The sequence below is a fragment of the Struthio camelus genome, chromosome 6 (assembly GCF_040807025.1).
Source record: "Struthio camelus isolate bStrCam1 chromosome 6, bStrCam1.hap1, whole genome shotgun sequence".
Lineage (NCBI taxonomy): Eukaryota > Metazoa > Chordata > Aves > Struthioniformes > Struthionidae > Struthio > Struthio camelus.
In genome coordinates this window covers 1,254,866-1,269,545 of record NC_090947.1, presented here as the reverse complement: position 1 = coordinate 1,269,545, position 14,680 = coordinate 1,254,866, and the positions used below count along the sequence as shown (strand labels likewise).

The 14,680-nt window shown below is 54.9% G+C and overlaps 1 protein-coding gene across 1 annotated transcript in view; it reads left to right on the top strand.

Moving 5' to 3' along the window:
• The first annotated feature begins 636 nt into the window (after window positions 1-636).
• COL6A1 (collagen type VI alpha 1 chain) overlaps window positions 637-14,680 on the top strand; it is a 33,434-nt gene continuing 19,390 nt past the window's right edge. Inside the window, exons 1-19 of the mRNA XM_009680564.2 lie at window positions 637-891; window positions 1,779-1,908; window positions 4,941-5,141; window positions 5,449-5,608; window positions 5,942-6,064; window positions 6,160-6,180; window positions 6,464-6,484; window positions 6,593-6,637; window positions 7,062-7,115; window positions 8,386-8,430; window positions 8,534-8,560; window positions 9,022-9,048; window positions 9,148-9,192; window positions 9,448-9,501; window positions 10,819-10,881; window positions 11,565-11,627; window positions 12,058-12,111; window positions 12,201-12,236; window positions 12,570-12,632. Of these exons, the coding sequence (XP_009678859.2) occupies window positions 783-891; window positions 1,779-1,908; window positions 4,941-5,141; window positions 5,449-5,608; window positions 5,942-6,064; window positions 6,160-6,180; window positions 6,464-6,484; window positions 6,593-6,637; window positions 7,062-7,115; window positions 8,386-8,430; window positions 8,534-8,560; window positions 9,022-9,048; window positions 9,148-9,192; window positions 9,448-9,501; window positions 10,819-10,881; window positions 11,565-11,627; window positions 12,058-12,111; window positions 12,201-12,236; window positions 12,570-12,632 (1,341 nt within the window). The 5' untranslated portion in view covers window positions 637-782. The remainder of the gene's footprint in view (window positions 892-1,778; window positions 1,909-4,940; window positions 5,142-5,448; window positions 5,609-5,941; window positions 6,065-6,159; window positions 6,181-6,463; window positions 6,485-6,592; window positions 6,638-7,061; window positions 7,116-8,385; window positions 8,431-8,533; window positions 8,561-9,021; window positions 9,049-9,147; window positions 9,193-9,447; window positions 9,502-10,818; window positions 10,882-11,564; window positions 11,628-12,057; window positions 12,112-12,200; window positions 12,237-12,569; window positions 12,633-14,680) is intronic.

The following is a 14,680-nucleotide window of genomic DNA, read 5'->3' as shown; positions in this document are numbered from 1 at the left end:
TTGTCACTCAGGTCCTTGACAGAGTAAAAACCCTCAAAGCCTGGGAGGAAGGTGCTTCTCCAGAAACAAGCCTGGTATGTCCAAAGTGCTCCCACCTAGGTGGCCGTGGGCTCCGGGTCTGCCCTGAAGCAGGGGGCCCTGGGTCAACAGGGCAAAGATGGGCCATCTTCTAAGCCAGCAGCTGCCTCTCCTCCCACTGACCCTGGCTCTCCCAGACCAGAAGCCCGCTCTGCTGCTGGCAGCCGGCCAGTAGCCCTGAGCAGAAAGAGCGGGGAATTTACACCCTTCACCAGGTGCCCTAAACTCTCTCCCAGCTCCATCTTGCATCACTGGCCACATGCAGGCCAGGCTGGCCCCAAAAGGCATTTCTGATGAGCAACATGCAGGGGTTTCCTTCATTAGGCTTCGCTAAGCTTGCGGTGCTCCCACTTTCTCCATAAGGAGATCTCTGTCTCCAGGGCTTCAGCCACTGGGGTGCAGATGCAGAACCCAGGGGTGCTGCTGCAGGTACAGTGACATCCGGAAAAAGGATAACAAAAAATGCCTCATTCGTTTCTGACTAACAGCTGACAGCCCTGATCCCTCCCTCCGTCCTCAGACTGAAAAAATCTCCTCCTCACCCTAACCCTCCTGCCTGCTCTTCCTTCCACAGAAACCAAGGAGAAAGCAATAAAAATATCTTCAGCAATTCCATCCTCTGGATTGTGGCCTCTCTTGGCTAACAGCTTCTTCTTGCCTTCTTTTTCTTGAATCCAACTAAATGGTAATCTGAAGCAAGCAAAATGAGGCTGCAAAACTTTTTATTCACTTTGCTACTTCAAGCCTGTTTCCTGACGGGAGGCTTGTGGGCTCAGCGCACAGAAATCACCACCCAAGTCGCAAATGCTCAAGGTAAGCCTGGCCACCTGCCAGGGTGTTTTACCTCTCGCACCCACCCTGAGATTAGCAGATAAGCCCACCTGCCATTTCACTCCCTGCATGGCTGAGCTGACGCCTCAGCTGCTTTATGCTGTTGCAGCTTTGTCAGGAAGTTTTGGAGAAGAGTTGTATTTCCAGTGTAGGGCAATGCATGTTTAAAAAGCGTCTGCAAGATGTATCCATCTATCTTTAATGTTTTTTTTTCTGGTTCTCCTTGCGTCTGCCATATAAGGTGTATCATTACCGGGACTGGGACACAGGAGGGGAAGATGACAGACAGCTGGTATCAGATTAGCTTTCTGAAAGAGTTTGATTTTGACCCTGACTGCTAAGTTCTATTTGTATTTTTCCTCTCCTTTGCAATGATATTTGTGCTAAGATATTTTAGAAAATCATTCATTTCTCATTGTGTCAATTGCTATTATGTATTGTTTGTTTTAAGTTGTTGCTGCAGCTGCACATTATTTTAAATAATAACTAATATTGGTCTAGCAAAGACACCCTTGAATGTAAAGGAAAAAAAAAATAGAGGAAACTGTTAAATGCAACAAACTTTTTCTGAGTATATGCTCAGATGCAATCCAGCTTATCTTTAATGACAAGACAGAAATGCTATGGGAGAGCGAGCTCAGCTAGAGCTGTGTATGTTTGCTTGTCCTCACATGGGCTTATTATCTGAAAGCAGTCAACTTAGCGCAAAGCCTCTGAGCGTGGTAAGAAGGGAACTCGACTGCAGATGTGCTTTGGCGAGTGCATGCTGGCAGCATGGAAAGCCCCCGCAGCTTGGGCCAGAGTGTGCACCAGACAATGGGGGCAGGAGGGATGCCCTGCAACTCCTCTGTCTCTGTGCTTGTTCCCAGACTGCCCCGTGGACCTGTTTTTCGTCCTGGATACCTCAGAGAGCGTGGCCTTAAGGGTGAAGCCCTTTGGGGACCTAGTCACGCAAGTGAAAGATTTCACCAATCGGTTCATTGATAAGTTAACAGACAGGTAACTCTTTTGCTGTTTAGCCTGGGTTGATCTAGGGCTCCCTGTGCATGCTTTGCAAGGGGGAGGCGGAACAAAGCACTCGCCGGGGTCTATAGCAACCCAGAAATGATGCTCCGCTGCTCATCAACCTAGCAGGGTCCCCAGCCTGCTGAGGCCACAACCATTCTGCACGCTAGTGGGTCAGCCCACATAGGCTCAGCCCTTTCTTTTCTGTGTCAGATATACGTGGCTGGGTTTAGACCCTGATTTTGCTACGGCTGTGAGAGACGAGCATGGGGAAGGGCCTTGGGCTCAGCGGGATTCTGAGCGGGCTGCGCGTGCTCATGCACGGCGGGGATGGGAGGCGAGCAGAGCGGCAGAGGGGATGCGTGGGAGCATCTCCTCCCTGCGCCCGCCCTATTTCTGCTCCAGCTGCACTGAAGGCGGCAGTATGCCTTCAGCAGCGCCGTCTGCGCCCGCCCAAGGGGTTCCCTTGCAGCAGCAGAAATGGCTCCCTGAGCCCACTGCCTGTGGCTGGCGCTGCTTTCCAGGCGGGTGTGTTGTAGGGATAAAGCGATGCTGCCCTCCCATCGGGCAGGGAGGAGATGGGGGGTGAACAATTGTGGGGCTGTGCAAGGTAACCGGACAGGGGCACAGGCCTCAGGGCAGGCATGGGGCGACCTGGCTCTGCCATGGAGAAAATCGGGATAGGAATCATCTTCCCCCATGTGTCAGTGTTTGCACTGGAGGCATTTCTGTTGCTGTCCCCAGGACACATTAAGGTCCCTGGAGAGAAGCAGAGGCCTCTAGGGCTGGTTTGCCTAGCTGATTTTGCATGTCGTGTCCTCCCCCCCCCTCCCCCCCGCCCCCAGCCGAGACAAGACCTTCCTGCAGAAGTACTCATCTCCCTTGCAAAGGGAGTCCTGGAGGACTCGAGTCCAGGAGAGATGAATGCCCCATGCTGCTGGATGGGGCCGGCGGGTGTCCCTGTTATTCAGCAGTCCTCGGGGCAAGGACAACCTGGGAGTTTGTGTGTCAGTCAGACGCATCTGATGCTAAATCCAGCACAAAAAGGCACCCCACAGAGTGAACTCCCTTGTTCCTCAGGACACCCTACGGGGTTGAGTGCAGCCATAGGGGCCTCTGTGGGGTGCCCCTTACCTATCCCACTGCTCAGCCCTTTATCTGACCCCTGCTCACCCACCAGGCTGCTCTTTGCCAGCACCCTTGCAGCCACCATCCCAGACCTGCCTTCCTCCCAGAGTGAGGGTGCCTGCTGGTATCCAGGGGCACGCAAGCACCCAGATGCCCGAGAGATATGATGCTGAGACAGGCTGCGGACAAAGGCCACAGCTCACCTGTGATCCAGGGGACGTGCAGGAGCACCACGAGCCCTGGAGGCATGTGGGCTCTGGTAGGCTCTGGTGAGCCCACTGTGCCCAGGCAGGGGGCAAAGCATGACTTCCTAGGGCATGCAGAGCCCTGTGGTGGGTGCTTTGGGCCTGCTAGTGGACCTTTCCTGGCAACAGAATATATCAGAGATGGTCCTCGAGATGAGATGGAGCTGAATGTATCCTGCTTTCTGAGCCATATGGCCTGGGGATTCCCAAATCTGGATGACCAGGCAGAAAGTCCCACGTGGCCCCCTGTTAGAACGTTTCTGGATGCCTGGTAGCATCTCTGAGGCAGAGAGATTTGTGCTGAGACCTCACCCAGCAGCCTGGCAGCTCCCTTCAGTGGATGCTTTTTTGCAAGCCTCTCCAGGCAGCAGGAAGTGTGTGTGCTGGTGCTCAAACGTGCAGCTGGGAGGAAGTCCTGGTGCTGTGAGAGCTGGAGCGGGAAAAAGCCCCCTCCTTAGGATGGGTGAGAGGCAATCGGCATTTTGCCTGCCCTTTGCATAGGCATAAGAGCTATGGTACAAGCCGCCAGTGACGAGGAGCCTCGTGCTTGGAAATAATCTGCCAGACCTCCATCATCGCAGCTTGGCTCGCTCTTAAGCAAGGCACTGGGCCTCATCCAGAGCCCCTGCAACATGCAGACAGATGGACTGACTTCCTGAGCCTGTCCCAACTGCCTCCATGCCCATCCTGCTGCTCTTCATCTCCTCCAGAGTTCACCCTGCCATCCACCAAGATGCACACAGTGCTGCCAGGCATCTGGAGCATCTGTGTGGTGCAGATGGTGCGAGGTGCCGGCAAGGCACCTGGTGGTGCCAAGCAGTCAGCGGAGCAGAGGGGAGAGCAGTGGGTGATAGTCACAAGGTTTAGGGAAAACCATGTAGAGAGAAGATGAGTTTGGAGGAGCGAGGGGCTGCATCCAGACACCGTGGGCCCCATTTGGGACTAGCCCCAGCCTCCCAACATCCTGGAAAGACCCTTTTCCAGGCACTGGATATGACTCCAGGCCGAGGCACATGGAAGTCACAGTGCCTCTCCTGCACACCCATACCCAGGTATTCACAGGCACAGGCTCCCTTGGCGCTATGAAGCAAACCCAGATCAGCACGTAGGGGAGGGCTTCAGTGCACATGTTCGTCCCTCTCTGAGTCTGAGCATCTTTCAGAGGGAGACATCCCACCTCGATTTTAATGCCTCCAGGAATGGAAAATTCATTACAGGCCTGGATATGCTGTTTCAGTGGTTACCTGCCTTGCACATATGTATCTTATTATCTGACTGAATGTCTCCTGCTCAGTTCCAGCCACTGCAGTTTGGTATCTCTTTGGGGAGCCTCTCTGCCAAATTGTCTGACCCTTGTGGGTGGCCACCGGCTGTAGTCCTTCACCCCTACCCCTACTCTGGACAAGATAATCAGCTCCCACAGCTAGCCCTCTCAGGTTGTCCTGTCCTATGTTTGCTGAAGCACAAGACTATGCCTTACAGGAAAGCAGTGAGCCCTTGCAGGATTGTGTTATATTTGGCAGAGGATTTGCATTTTGCATTGTGAGCTGGCACAAGTGAAGCAGAGTCAGAGGTGTGTGGCAGGGCAGGAGCAAGGTCAGGGGCTGTGCAGATGTGCTGAATGAAAGCTTATATCCTTGTTTGTTCATGCAGGTACTACCGTTGCGACCGAAACTTGGTGTGGAACGCAGGGGCGCTGCATTACAGCGATGAGGTTGTGCTCATTAAGAGCCTCACCTCGATGCCCAGCGGCAGGAATGAGTTGAAGAACCGGGTGTCAGCGGTGAACTACATCGGGAAGGGCACATACACTGACTGTGCCATAAAGCGAGGCATTGAGGAGCTGCTCATTGGGTAAGGCAGCAGGCCGCCGTGGTGCCCATGGCTAGGCATGCCAGGGGAGATGGATGGGATAATTCTGGCAGCAACACTGTGATGGATGGAGGTTAGGAGCTCTCAAGGAGGAACTACCCTGTGCATCAGGCAGAACTGTCCCCAAATGGGAGGAGGAAGTCATGTAGACACTGAAGAGATGCCAGGGTGGCAGGTTGCTAGCACTTTGGCTTGGTTGGGATGACGGTATGTTGGTGTGCTGCTCTGGGTGAGCGTCTAGAGGTGCCCAAGCTACCTTTCTCCAGCTAAGTGTGCTAAACTCTTACAGTGGCTCCCATCACAAGGAGAATAAATACCTGATCGTGGTGACTGATGGACACCCCTTGGAAGGGTACAAGGAGCCCTGTGGAGGCCTGGATGATGCTGCCAATGAAGCCAAACACCTGGGAATCAAAGTGTTCTCTGTTGCCATTTCTCCCAACCATCTGGTATGGACCATGCAAGCAGGCTGCTCCCTGCAGTGCTCAGGTGGTGGATGTCCAGGGTGCTCCCACAAGACCACTAGACCAGTAGCACTCGGGGCAAAGGAGAGGCAGAATGCCCCAAGCACAGCAGCTGTGTTCAGTGATGAAGGGTCACACAGCACAGCTGGCTAGTGTGGCCCTGGCACCCAAGGAAGGCTGCAGCCTGGGGATGTGCCAAGGGGCGGAGGGAGGGTGCAGCTCTCCAGGATGTCCTATGGACACCCAGCCCTGACGCATCCTCCAGGAAGGTCCCACATGGGTGCCCACAGGTCTCACTCTGCCCACTCTCCACCCCAGGACCAGCGGCTCAACATCATTGCCACAGATCATACCTACCGTCGCAACTTTACTGCCACCAGCCTGATGCCAACTCGGGAGCTTGACGTGGAGGAAACCATAAACACTATCATCAATATGATTGTAAGCGTCTCCTGCACCCATCCCCTCTTTGGTCTTCCCCTTTCCTGGGCTTGCCTGTCCCTCACAAACCACCTCTCTCTGCTTTTGTCTTGCAGAAAGATAATGTGGAGCAAGTGGTGAGTGTCCCCCAGGCACAGCGGGAACCCCGCTCCCCCATGCCAGGCACCATTCTTGGTGCCTGAGCCCATCCTCTGCCCTGGCATGGAGAGGCAGCACCTCCCCAGCCCTTGTGCAAGCTGTCCCGGGGGCTGTGCAGGGGCTCCATGGTATTGCCCTGCCCTGCAGGCAGCCCCTGCTGGGCCCCCTTGCCAGGCTCCTCCCCAGAGTGGAGTGCAGCCTGTTCCTGGTGCTGGTGCTTCCCAGCACTTCTAATGCTGTTTACTCCTTCTCTCCGGACAGTGCTGCTCCTTCGAGTGCCAGGTAAGTTGGGCTTTCGAGGCCCTCCCTTTCCTCTCCTTGTGCCCCCCCCGTCAGAGGCTGTGCCTCTGCCCCTGATCTAAGCCATGCTTCTCTTCTGCCCTCTTGCAGCCTCCCAGAGGGCCCCCCGGACCTGCCGGTGACCCAGGCAATGAGGTGAGGGAATAGCCATGGCTGTTCTGCTGGGGAACTGGGGCAGTAGGGGAAGGTTCATCAGAGGATGACCCAAAACCAGAGAGGACCCCATGCCCTCCTCTGCTCTCAGCCTCACTGAGCATGGGGAAGAGGATGGCTCTCCTTCACAGCTGGCCACCTGGCAGCTTTCCAATGAGCCCATGGTGGGATGTGGGACCTCAGTGCCCTTTCACTGCACCCCACTGCACAGTGATGTGGATATGAATCCAGTCTGCACTTCCTTGTGGCCTGCGTCCAGGTGACTGGGGGAGAAGCCTGCCCACCCTCTCCTTCCCATACGCATGGAGCACTGATGCTAGGACCATCTCTCCCTGCTTCTTCCTAATGGATCATCATTTTATGCCCAGGGGTGATGAGCTAACTTTATTTCTGTCCTGTGTTTCAGGGAGAAAGAGGCAAGCCAGGTCTTCCCGGCCAGAAAGGAGATGCTGGAGAGCCAGTAAGTAAAGGACTGGCCTTGGTGGCTCTGTTCAGATGCTGCAGGAAAGGTCGTTTTCTGACTGCCCTGCCTTTTGGCTAGAGCTCACCAATGCATCCTCAACATCCGAGCAACAGTGCAATGGGGCAGGATGAGCACCCAGATGGGAGCTGTAGTGGGACCATGCCACCCTGCATGGTCAAGCTGGCCGTTGACACCGCACCCCACCACCTCCCCACCACCTGCCCCTCTCAGCTTTGCACCTCCTGTATCCCTCACTGCACCCCACGGGAGGCCAGCCTTTGCCCCTACGTCACTCCATTTCCACGAGGCGCTTGGCGGGATTGCAGCTGGCCTGCAGCTGCCCCACTGGCTGGAGGCTCCCAACCCACTCTTCTCTCTGGTGGGCAGTGGCATGGGCTGGCCAGGGCAGTCCAGGCTGGATCCAGCAGGACAGCCTGCAACTCCATTGCTAAAAGGTTTCCTTGTTCTTTACCCAAAATAGCCACTCTTTCTGGAGGGCGCTTCTCTGACTCATGTATGCCAGCATGAGAATGTATTCTGGGCTCCCTTCTGTGTCCTCTGACACTACAAGCACGGCAGTGTTACAGGGAAGCCTTTGGTAAATAATAAGCTAATAGTATGAGGAAAATTTTTCTTTCCTCCGCCCTTTTTTACTAGGTACATTTGTTTTGGGAGGTGCATTTCTCCTGTACACGTAAGTGCAGTTAGTCAGCGTGTGTTCCCAATTTGGAAACCCCAGGACATACACGCATATTTTTTCTTCCCAAGGGTTTTCTGCCCTTCACTTCAATCTGAGATGATGTGTCCCAAGCTCATAGTTTCCCTCATTCCAAGGGAGATGAAGGCCCTTCTGTCACCCGCAGAGGGTGGCACCTGTGCTCCCAGCCACTTATGGGCTGGAAGTGGGAGTAAGTGGGGGGTCATGGCTAGAGTCCAACCCAGCAGCAGTTTGCACTGAGACGTCTTGTGCGCCTCTGGCTGGAATAATAAACTTGACCTAGTTCTCCACTGTGTTTTCAGCTAAATTAAGAGCCGCCACCATGGAGACATGGGTGTTACATGGGGGATAAGAAGCCCAACCCAACAGGGTGGTCTTATTGAGAGGCACTGCAGAACCATGTTTCAAAAGTTGGCAGCATGTGCATGTTAAAAACCAGGGGTCAGTCCCAGACGAAGAGACTGGAGGAACCTGCTTCTATGGTAGTGGGGGCTTGTGCCCAGCTGGTGCTGGTATCTGCCTTTGTAACACTGTATTTCTGTCCTCCAGGGCAGGCCAGGGGACATGGGACCTGTTGGCTACCAAGGAATGAAGGTACTTGCGGCTTTAGGGCCACGGGCATGGTTTCTAGACGAGCCCCAGGCTCCATGGTGCAATTGTTTTCATTCTTCCCTTTTTCTCTCTTTTTCATCTCTAGGGTGACAAAGGAAGTCGAGGAGAAAAGGTGAGGGTGGCAAGGATGTGCTGGGGGGCTGTCCATGCCCTCTCGCCCGCTTAGCCCAGCCTGCCCTACCACACCTGGAGCAGCCATGGGGCTGGCCTGCCCTGTGCAGCTGGATGGCATACAGGTCAGGTACACGCCTGCACGTGTGTGCACACATGTTCTTCCTGCCCAGCCCAGCCACTGCACCCTGGTCCTCCTCCTGGCATCACTTGCGCTGGGGGAGAAGGGGGGTCTGACAGGGGCAGCCGATGCAGCCCCAGGGTGTCCGTCCATGCACTGTGAGGTGCAGGCAACCCCCGTGCAACAGGCATGGCCTGGCAGAAGGGGAGAGACCAGCGGCATTCAGGGACTTTGTGAAATCCTGTGCCCTCCGACTGAGCTCGCATGGGGATAGGAGTGCGGCGGAGGGATGAATCTGCTCTGCATAGGGGCTTAACCTCTCTCTTCCCTTCCCTTCACAGGGCTCGAGGGGAGCCAAGGGAGCCAAGGTCAGCTTCTGCTTTTGTACCATTTATTCTTCTCATTGGTGCTTGGAGGGAAAGGGACTTTGAAAATCACTTCTTCACGGTGTCTTGTCTCCATTTCAGGGTGAGAAGGGCAAGCGTGGAATAGATGGCATCGATGGCATGAAGGTAAGCCTCTGCTCTGGGGCACCTTGCTTAACTGAAGACCCTGGATTTTGCCTGGACACCCCTCCAAAACTACTGTGGTGTCCTGGAACTGAAGCCCTTGCCTCACATGATGCAGGCGGGCTCCCTCCCTGTGGGGCCATCCGTCTACCAGCCAGAGACAGGGCTGGGATCACCCCTCTCGGGGCACTGGGACCTGCCAACAGGGGCTTCCCACAAGCACTGCTCATGGAGATGCTCACTTTATCTTTCTAACAGGGCGAAGCTGGATACCCTGGATTACCTGGCTGCAAAGGCTCCCCGGGATTTGATGTACGTACTCCTTGGGTTCACCTTTCATTCAACTGAATGAGCACAGCCCACTAGAAAGGCTAGATGGGCCTATTCCCATGGCACTCAAAAGTGGGGAGCACCACAGGAAGGGAGCTGTGGCCAGGGAACAGCTAATTGCCACGCTTGGAAATATGCCTATACACATGCGATACTCATGCCAAGAACAGCATCTCTGAGGACTCACCAGAGCAGGCTTCCCTGTCCTTGCTATGAAGTTTCCCCCATTTTGCCCTGTGCTGCTCAGGAAACCATGTGCTGGCTGAGTGTTTGGAGTCAAGGAAGGGAAGGAAAATCCCAGTAGGTGAATCACTACAAGACGCAGGAGGTACAATTCTGGCTATGTTAAATCTGGTGGTTTTACACCCACTCACTTTCAGTGGATGTTTTCTCTGTCCTCATGTGAATAAAAATACCTTCTGCCTCTCTGCAAGGTAGCCCTGAAACGCACAGAGATATTTTGCTTATGGTCTGTGCTATGCAGAGGGCAAAGAAGAGAAGCCCTCGTGCTTCCTTCTGGCATGAGACTCGGGGATCTGTGACTTACGAATAAAGATGCTCATGTGCATATAAAATTACAAGCACAGACCTTATCTCTGGCAGGTTAGAGTTCCTAAATTTAGATACCTCCTTGAAAAAATATTAACCTGAAACAAGGCATTTATTCCCCCAAAATCCAAATTAGGATCATACAATTTTCTATTCAGTTACCCTTTTTATGTTAAATTGTGCACTGTTGGTAAAGAGCAGGAAATTTTTAACCAGAAGTAGGGTAGCACAGATAACGTGTGAGTCTTTCCTTGAGCCTTGGAGATGGGTCATCCTATACTAGTCAGAGAACCAGTGGGAGCCTTTGGAGGGCTCTGGACACCACTATGCTGAAATTACATTCCTTCAGTTTTGCCTGCTCATTTCTATGCGTGGGGAGACACTTGTACCTTCGTGGTTTCCTCAGAAGAGTTTATTTAATCCCTTCTGCTCCCAGGACAGCACATCCTCAGGCGTATCAGCATCGCTGCAGTCCAGCTGCAGGGCCAAACAACCACCTTTCCTGCTGTTTTCTTTGGAATTGCAGAAGCACATTGCATTTTGCAACATTTCATAATGCAATCGAGTCACCACAGTGTGACTTGCACAGCTCCACAAAAACAGCATAAAGAGTGCTGTGCCATCCCCATGTCGCTCCCCTGAGTACACATCCCTCGCTTCCTTCCCATTCAGGGTCTGTGCCAGGCTGCAAGAACCCTTGGTCCATGCCTAATTTCCTGCAAGTAGTAACACTGGCTTGCTTTTCAACAGGGAGTTCAAGGCCCGCCTGGACCCAAGGGAGATCCTGGTTCTTACGGACCCAAGGGACAAAAGGTAAGCCACGATGCACCCACAACACATGCCTCCAACCTCCCTCCTCCCAGCATGATCGGCCCACTGGGCTTCCTTTGCTCTGCCCCAACAGAAGGCAGGTGGAGGGGTACCGGGAAACACTTGCCTGCACAGGGAGATGGCCTTCACCCCGACTGCAGACAGGGAAAACCCTACAGCATTGTGGGCGGGAGACCGATACCCTGGGTTTAGGGGCACAGACAAGAGAGGCAGTGGTCAATCCATTTCTGGCCTGGCATCGTCATGCTGGTTGGGGGTGAGATCGTGCTGGAGGATGCTGCTTGTCGCCAATGATGAGGTTCGGCCATCGTGACTAGGGCTGTACCCAGCCTGCTGGTGACTCCAAGCTATTCCGTCCTTTGCTCTCTGTGTGCCTGAGGTTAGAATGCACCTGCAGGCTGTGCACAAGCAGCTCCAAAATTTTGAGTGGCTCCTGTAAAAGGGCAGCTTGTGTTGGGCCAGTGGGCTGGTGGAGGGATCTGCTGGGGTCGGGGAGCTGCTCAGGGAAATGCTGGCCAGGCAGGGTGACGAGGGAGAGACTGCAGGCTGGGCTGCAAAGTAAAGGGTATTTTGGGGCAAGCTTTAGCTCCTGACAGTATCTATAGCATGGGATCCATCTCTCAGTACTGAACAAAGTCTTGACGGCACCTTGTATGCTTGTCAAGGGGGAACCTGGAGAAGATGGAAAACCTGGCCGACAGGGGATCCCTGGAAGCCCTGGAGAGAAGGTTGGTGAAATGCCCATGTGTGTGTTCGTCCTCTGCTTTGCGTGGCCCCAACAGAGCCACAACCAGCAACCAGGTCATTGCTACGGCAGCTCTCTTTGAGCTCTCTGATACCCCATACTGACGGTCTGTGAAGCTGGTATGGAGAAGCTCCACAGCCAGCCTGACCCAAGGCAGGATACACCTGCTTCCCCAGGATGCTCCAGTCCCAGGAGGTGCTGCCAGCATTCCCTGTGGCTTTCAAAATGCAGGAGCTCATGTAAGGAACAACAAGCCCTGCTTTGCAGGCAAGGGGAGAGGTGCCTGCTCCAGCCACAGCTTCAAAACAGAGGCTACCAAAGGCTAAGTTGTGCTGTGCTTTTTTAGCACGCAGGGCTTTGCTCCAAAACCTGTTCCTCTGTCTTGTTTGCACCTCTGTGCTTTCCTTACGCAGGGCGCACCTGGCAATAGGGGAGAACCTGGACCAGCAGGGGAGACAGGAGATGAGGTGAGTCCTCGACACGTGCCAAGGGTTGTCCCCTGTGTTTGCCTGGTGGCAGTCCCTAGAGCCTGACCACCTCTGTCATTTCTCTGCAGGGCTCTCCAGGTGCAGATGGGCCGACTGGAGAACGGGTGAGTAAAAGAGTCCTGCTGCTGGGCACCTTGCAGGCAGAGCAGGGGCAGGGGCAGGGGCAGGGGCAGGGGCAGGGGCAGGGGCAGGGGCAGGGGCAGGAGCCGCCCCTACTGGCAGAGCTTGTACCTGTGCTGGTGGGCTGATACCGCACTGAAAAGGACAGCTGGGTAAACAGCGCTGGGGCTGAGCTCACTGAGATGGGAGCTTCAAGGGAGGGTTTTACCCCCAGCATGGCTATCTGGTGCCCGTGCAGAGGTGCCAGGATTGGGCAGGGAGGCACAGCCCTGGTGGGGAGCAGCTCCTGAACTCACATTTCCATCATCTCCTTATAGGGCGGCAATGGAGAAAGAGGGCCCCCAGGCTCACCTGGCGACCGCGGGCCAAGAGGAGAGCCGGTAACTACACCTGCAGGGTGGCCTCTGGCATCTGTCTGCAAATAGGAGCATGTTTGGCAGTGAAGGGCTAGAAATGGGTGCCCACTGACTAATTCCATCACCTTGCAGGCCAGCTTCACAGCTCCTTCTCTTGACAGACACCCACCTGTACTTTCTGAGCATCCCTGGCAAGCACTGGGTATGGGGACAGCAAGGCTTGGATGGAGCAGAGTCAGCAAGTCTAGCACATCCCCAGCATTGGGACCATCAGGCAGTGGTGTGCTGGCCTGGAGAGCGTGAGCTATGCCTGAGGCAGCCAGCCTGCCCCTCGGCTCCTGCGTCGGGATGCTCTAGGCACCTGCATTTTTGGCACCAGGGTGAGGAACGGTCTGTCTTCGCCCAGGGAGGACAGCCGTGAGCTGTCTGCAGAGGTAGGCCTAGGAGAAAGGGAACCACACAAAACCCACCCTGCTGTGGTCATTAGACGCTGGAAAGACATGGCTGCAGTTCTGATGCAGGAGGCAAGCTCAGTGCTTCAGTGCATCTTTTACTGCCAGTCTGGATGAGACCCGCTATTGCCCCTTTGCAATTGCCCCCTGCGCTTGTGGCTAACTAGCAAAGAGCCAAAACTCAGGGAACAGCGTGCCCAGAAATCCAAGAACAGAGAGAGCAGTCGACCCCTGCCCGGAGGCTGCAAAACCAGCTGCAAGGTACCTTGGTGGAAAGTGAAGAGCCATGCTCTTAGCACCCTCCTTGGGCTCAAGATTGGGTGTGGATCTATGCAGAGTATGGGGGCCTGGGTACCCGTGACTCACTAAGGAGGGCACGGATGCTGTTAGCCACAGGGCGGTGTGCAGGAAAATGTGTGTGGAGGAGGACAAAAGGGACAAATATCCCTTCCTTCCCCTTTACTGAGGCTAGAGCTACGCTGGCCGAGCAGGAGTCACTAGGAAAGTATTTTGCATGCCTGCCACGGGTGAGTCACCAAGCGGGCGCATACGCGTGGGAGGAACGGGCAGAAGCCACCGCCAGGCTGGACAAACATGTTGCAAATGGCGGGAGGTGCCACACACACCACATGCCAGGAAAAGGGACGAGGGGCAGTTGCTGGACAGGGTTGGGCTGGTGGAAAGGAGGAGGGCATCTGCAAGCAGGATCCTGGCAGATTGCCGGCAGCATCCCGGCCCTCCCTTGCTGCTCTCTGTGCCCAGCGCGCAGGCCAGCAGCCAGACTCACAAGGACAAGGAGTGTGCAGATTTAACACCCTGGGAGACAGAGGGAGAGCAAGAGAAGGTAAAATACGAGGGCAGGGGATGCTTTGTCCTTGACAACAGCCATCCTATGGCTGTTGTTGAAGTATGGCTCACCCCACTGCAGAGCAAAGTCTTTGGCCCCCAGTTTTGCAGGTGGGCCTGGCTAGGGATGGGAAGGCAGGGCCACGGACCATGCAAGGATGGGGCTGCATGAGGCCAGGCCTGGGATTTCCTCCTGATCCCACTCTCTGTCCCCCCAGCACAAGGTGATAGGAAGACTGCCACCTCCCCTGGGGCTGGGACATGGGACCTTGCGCTGCTCTTCCCCTCTCCATCATCACAAGGACAGCCAGGACCTGCCACTACCATGCACCCGCTCGGTGGGACAGCTCTGGGGGCAGGCAGGGCGAGAGAGCTATTTGCCTCACCAAGCCGGATGTGGGGCCATCCTGGGGAGGGGGCAGCCTGCAGCCCCCCCCTACAAGGAGCTCTGGAAAGGGGCTGCTGGCAAACTCCCATTTCCTGTTTACTGCTCCGGGAACGGCAGCTCTGCTGTATGTGGTGTGCGAGGCAGATGTGCGCGAGAGATGAAGACATGCCAGTGCCTTGGAGTTAAACTGTTAAGCAGATGATGGGCTGCTTTGTTCCAAGTTTCAGTCCAAGCACGAGGCTTGCTAACCTTGCCAGAAACGTCTCCACCAGTGTTCAGGGCCCTTTGGAAGTTATGTTTTATATTTACTGTTTGGCATAGGCAAGTAGAAGCTTCTCACTTGCAAACAACAGCTTTAGGTCTCCAAGCTTCGACTGCTTTCCTCA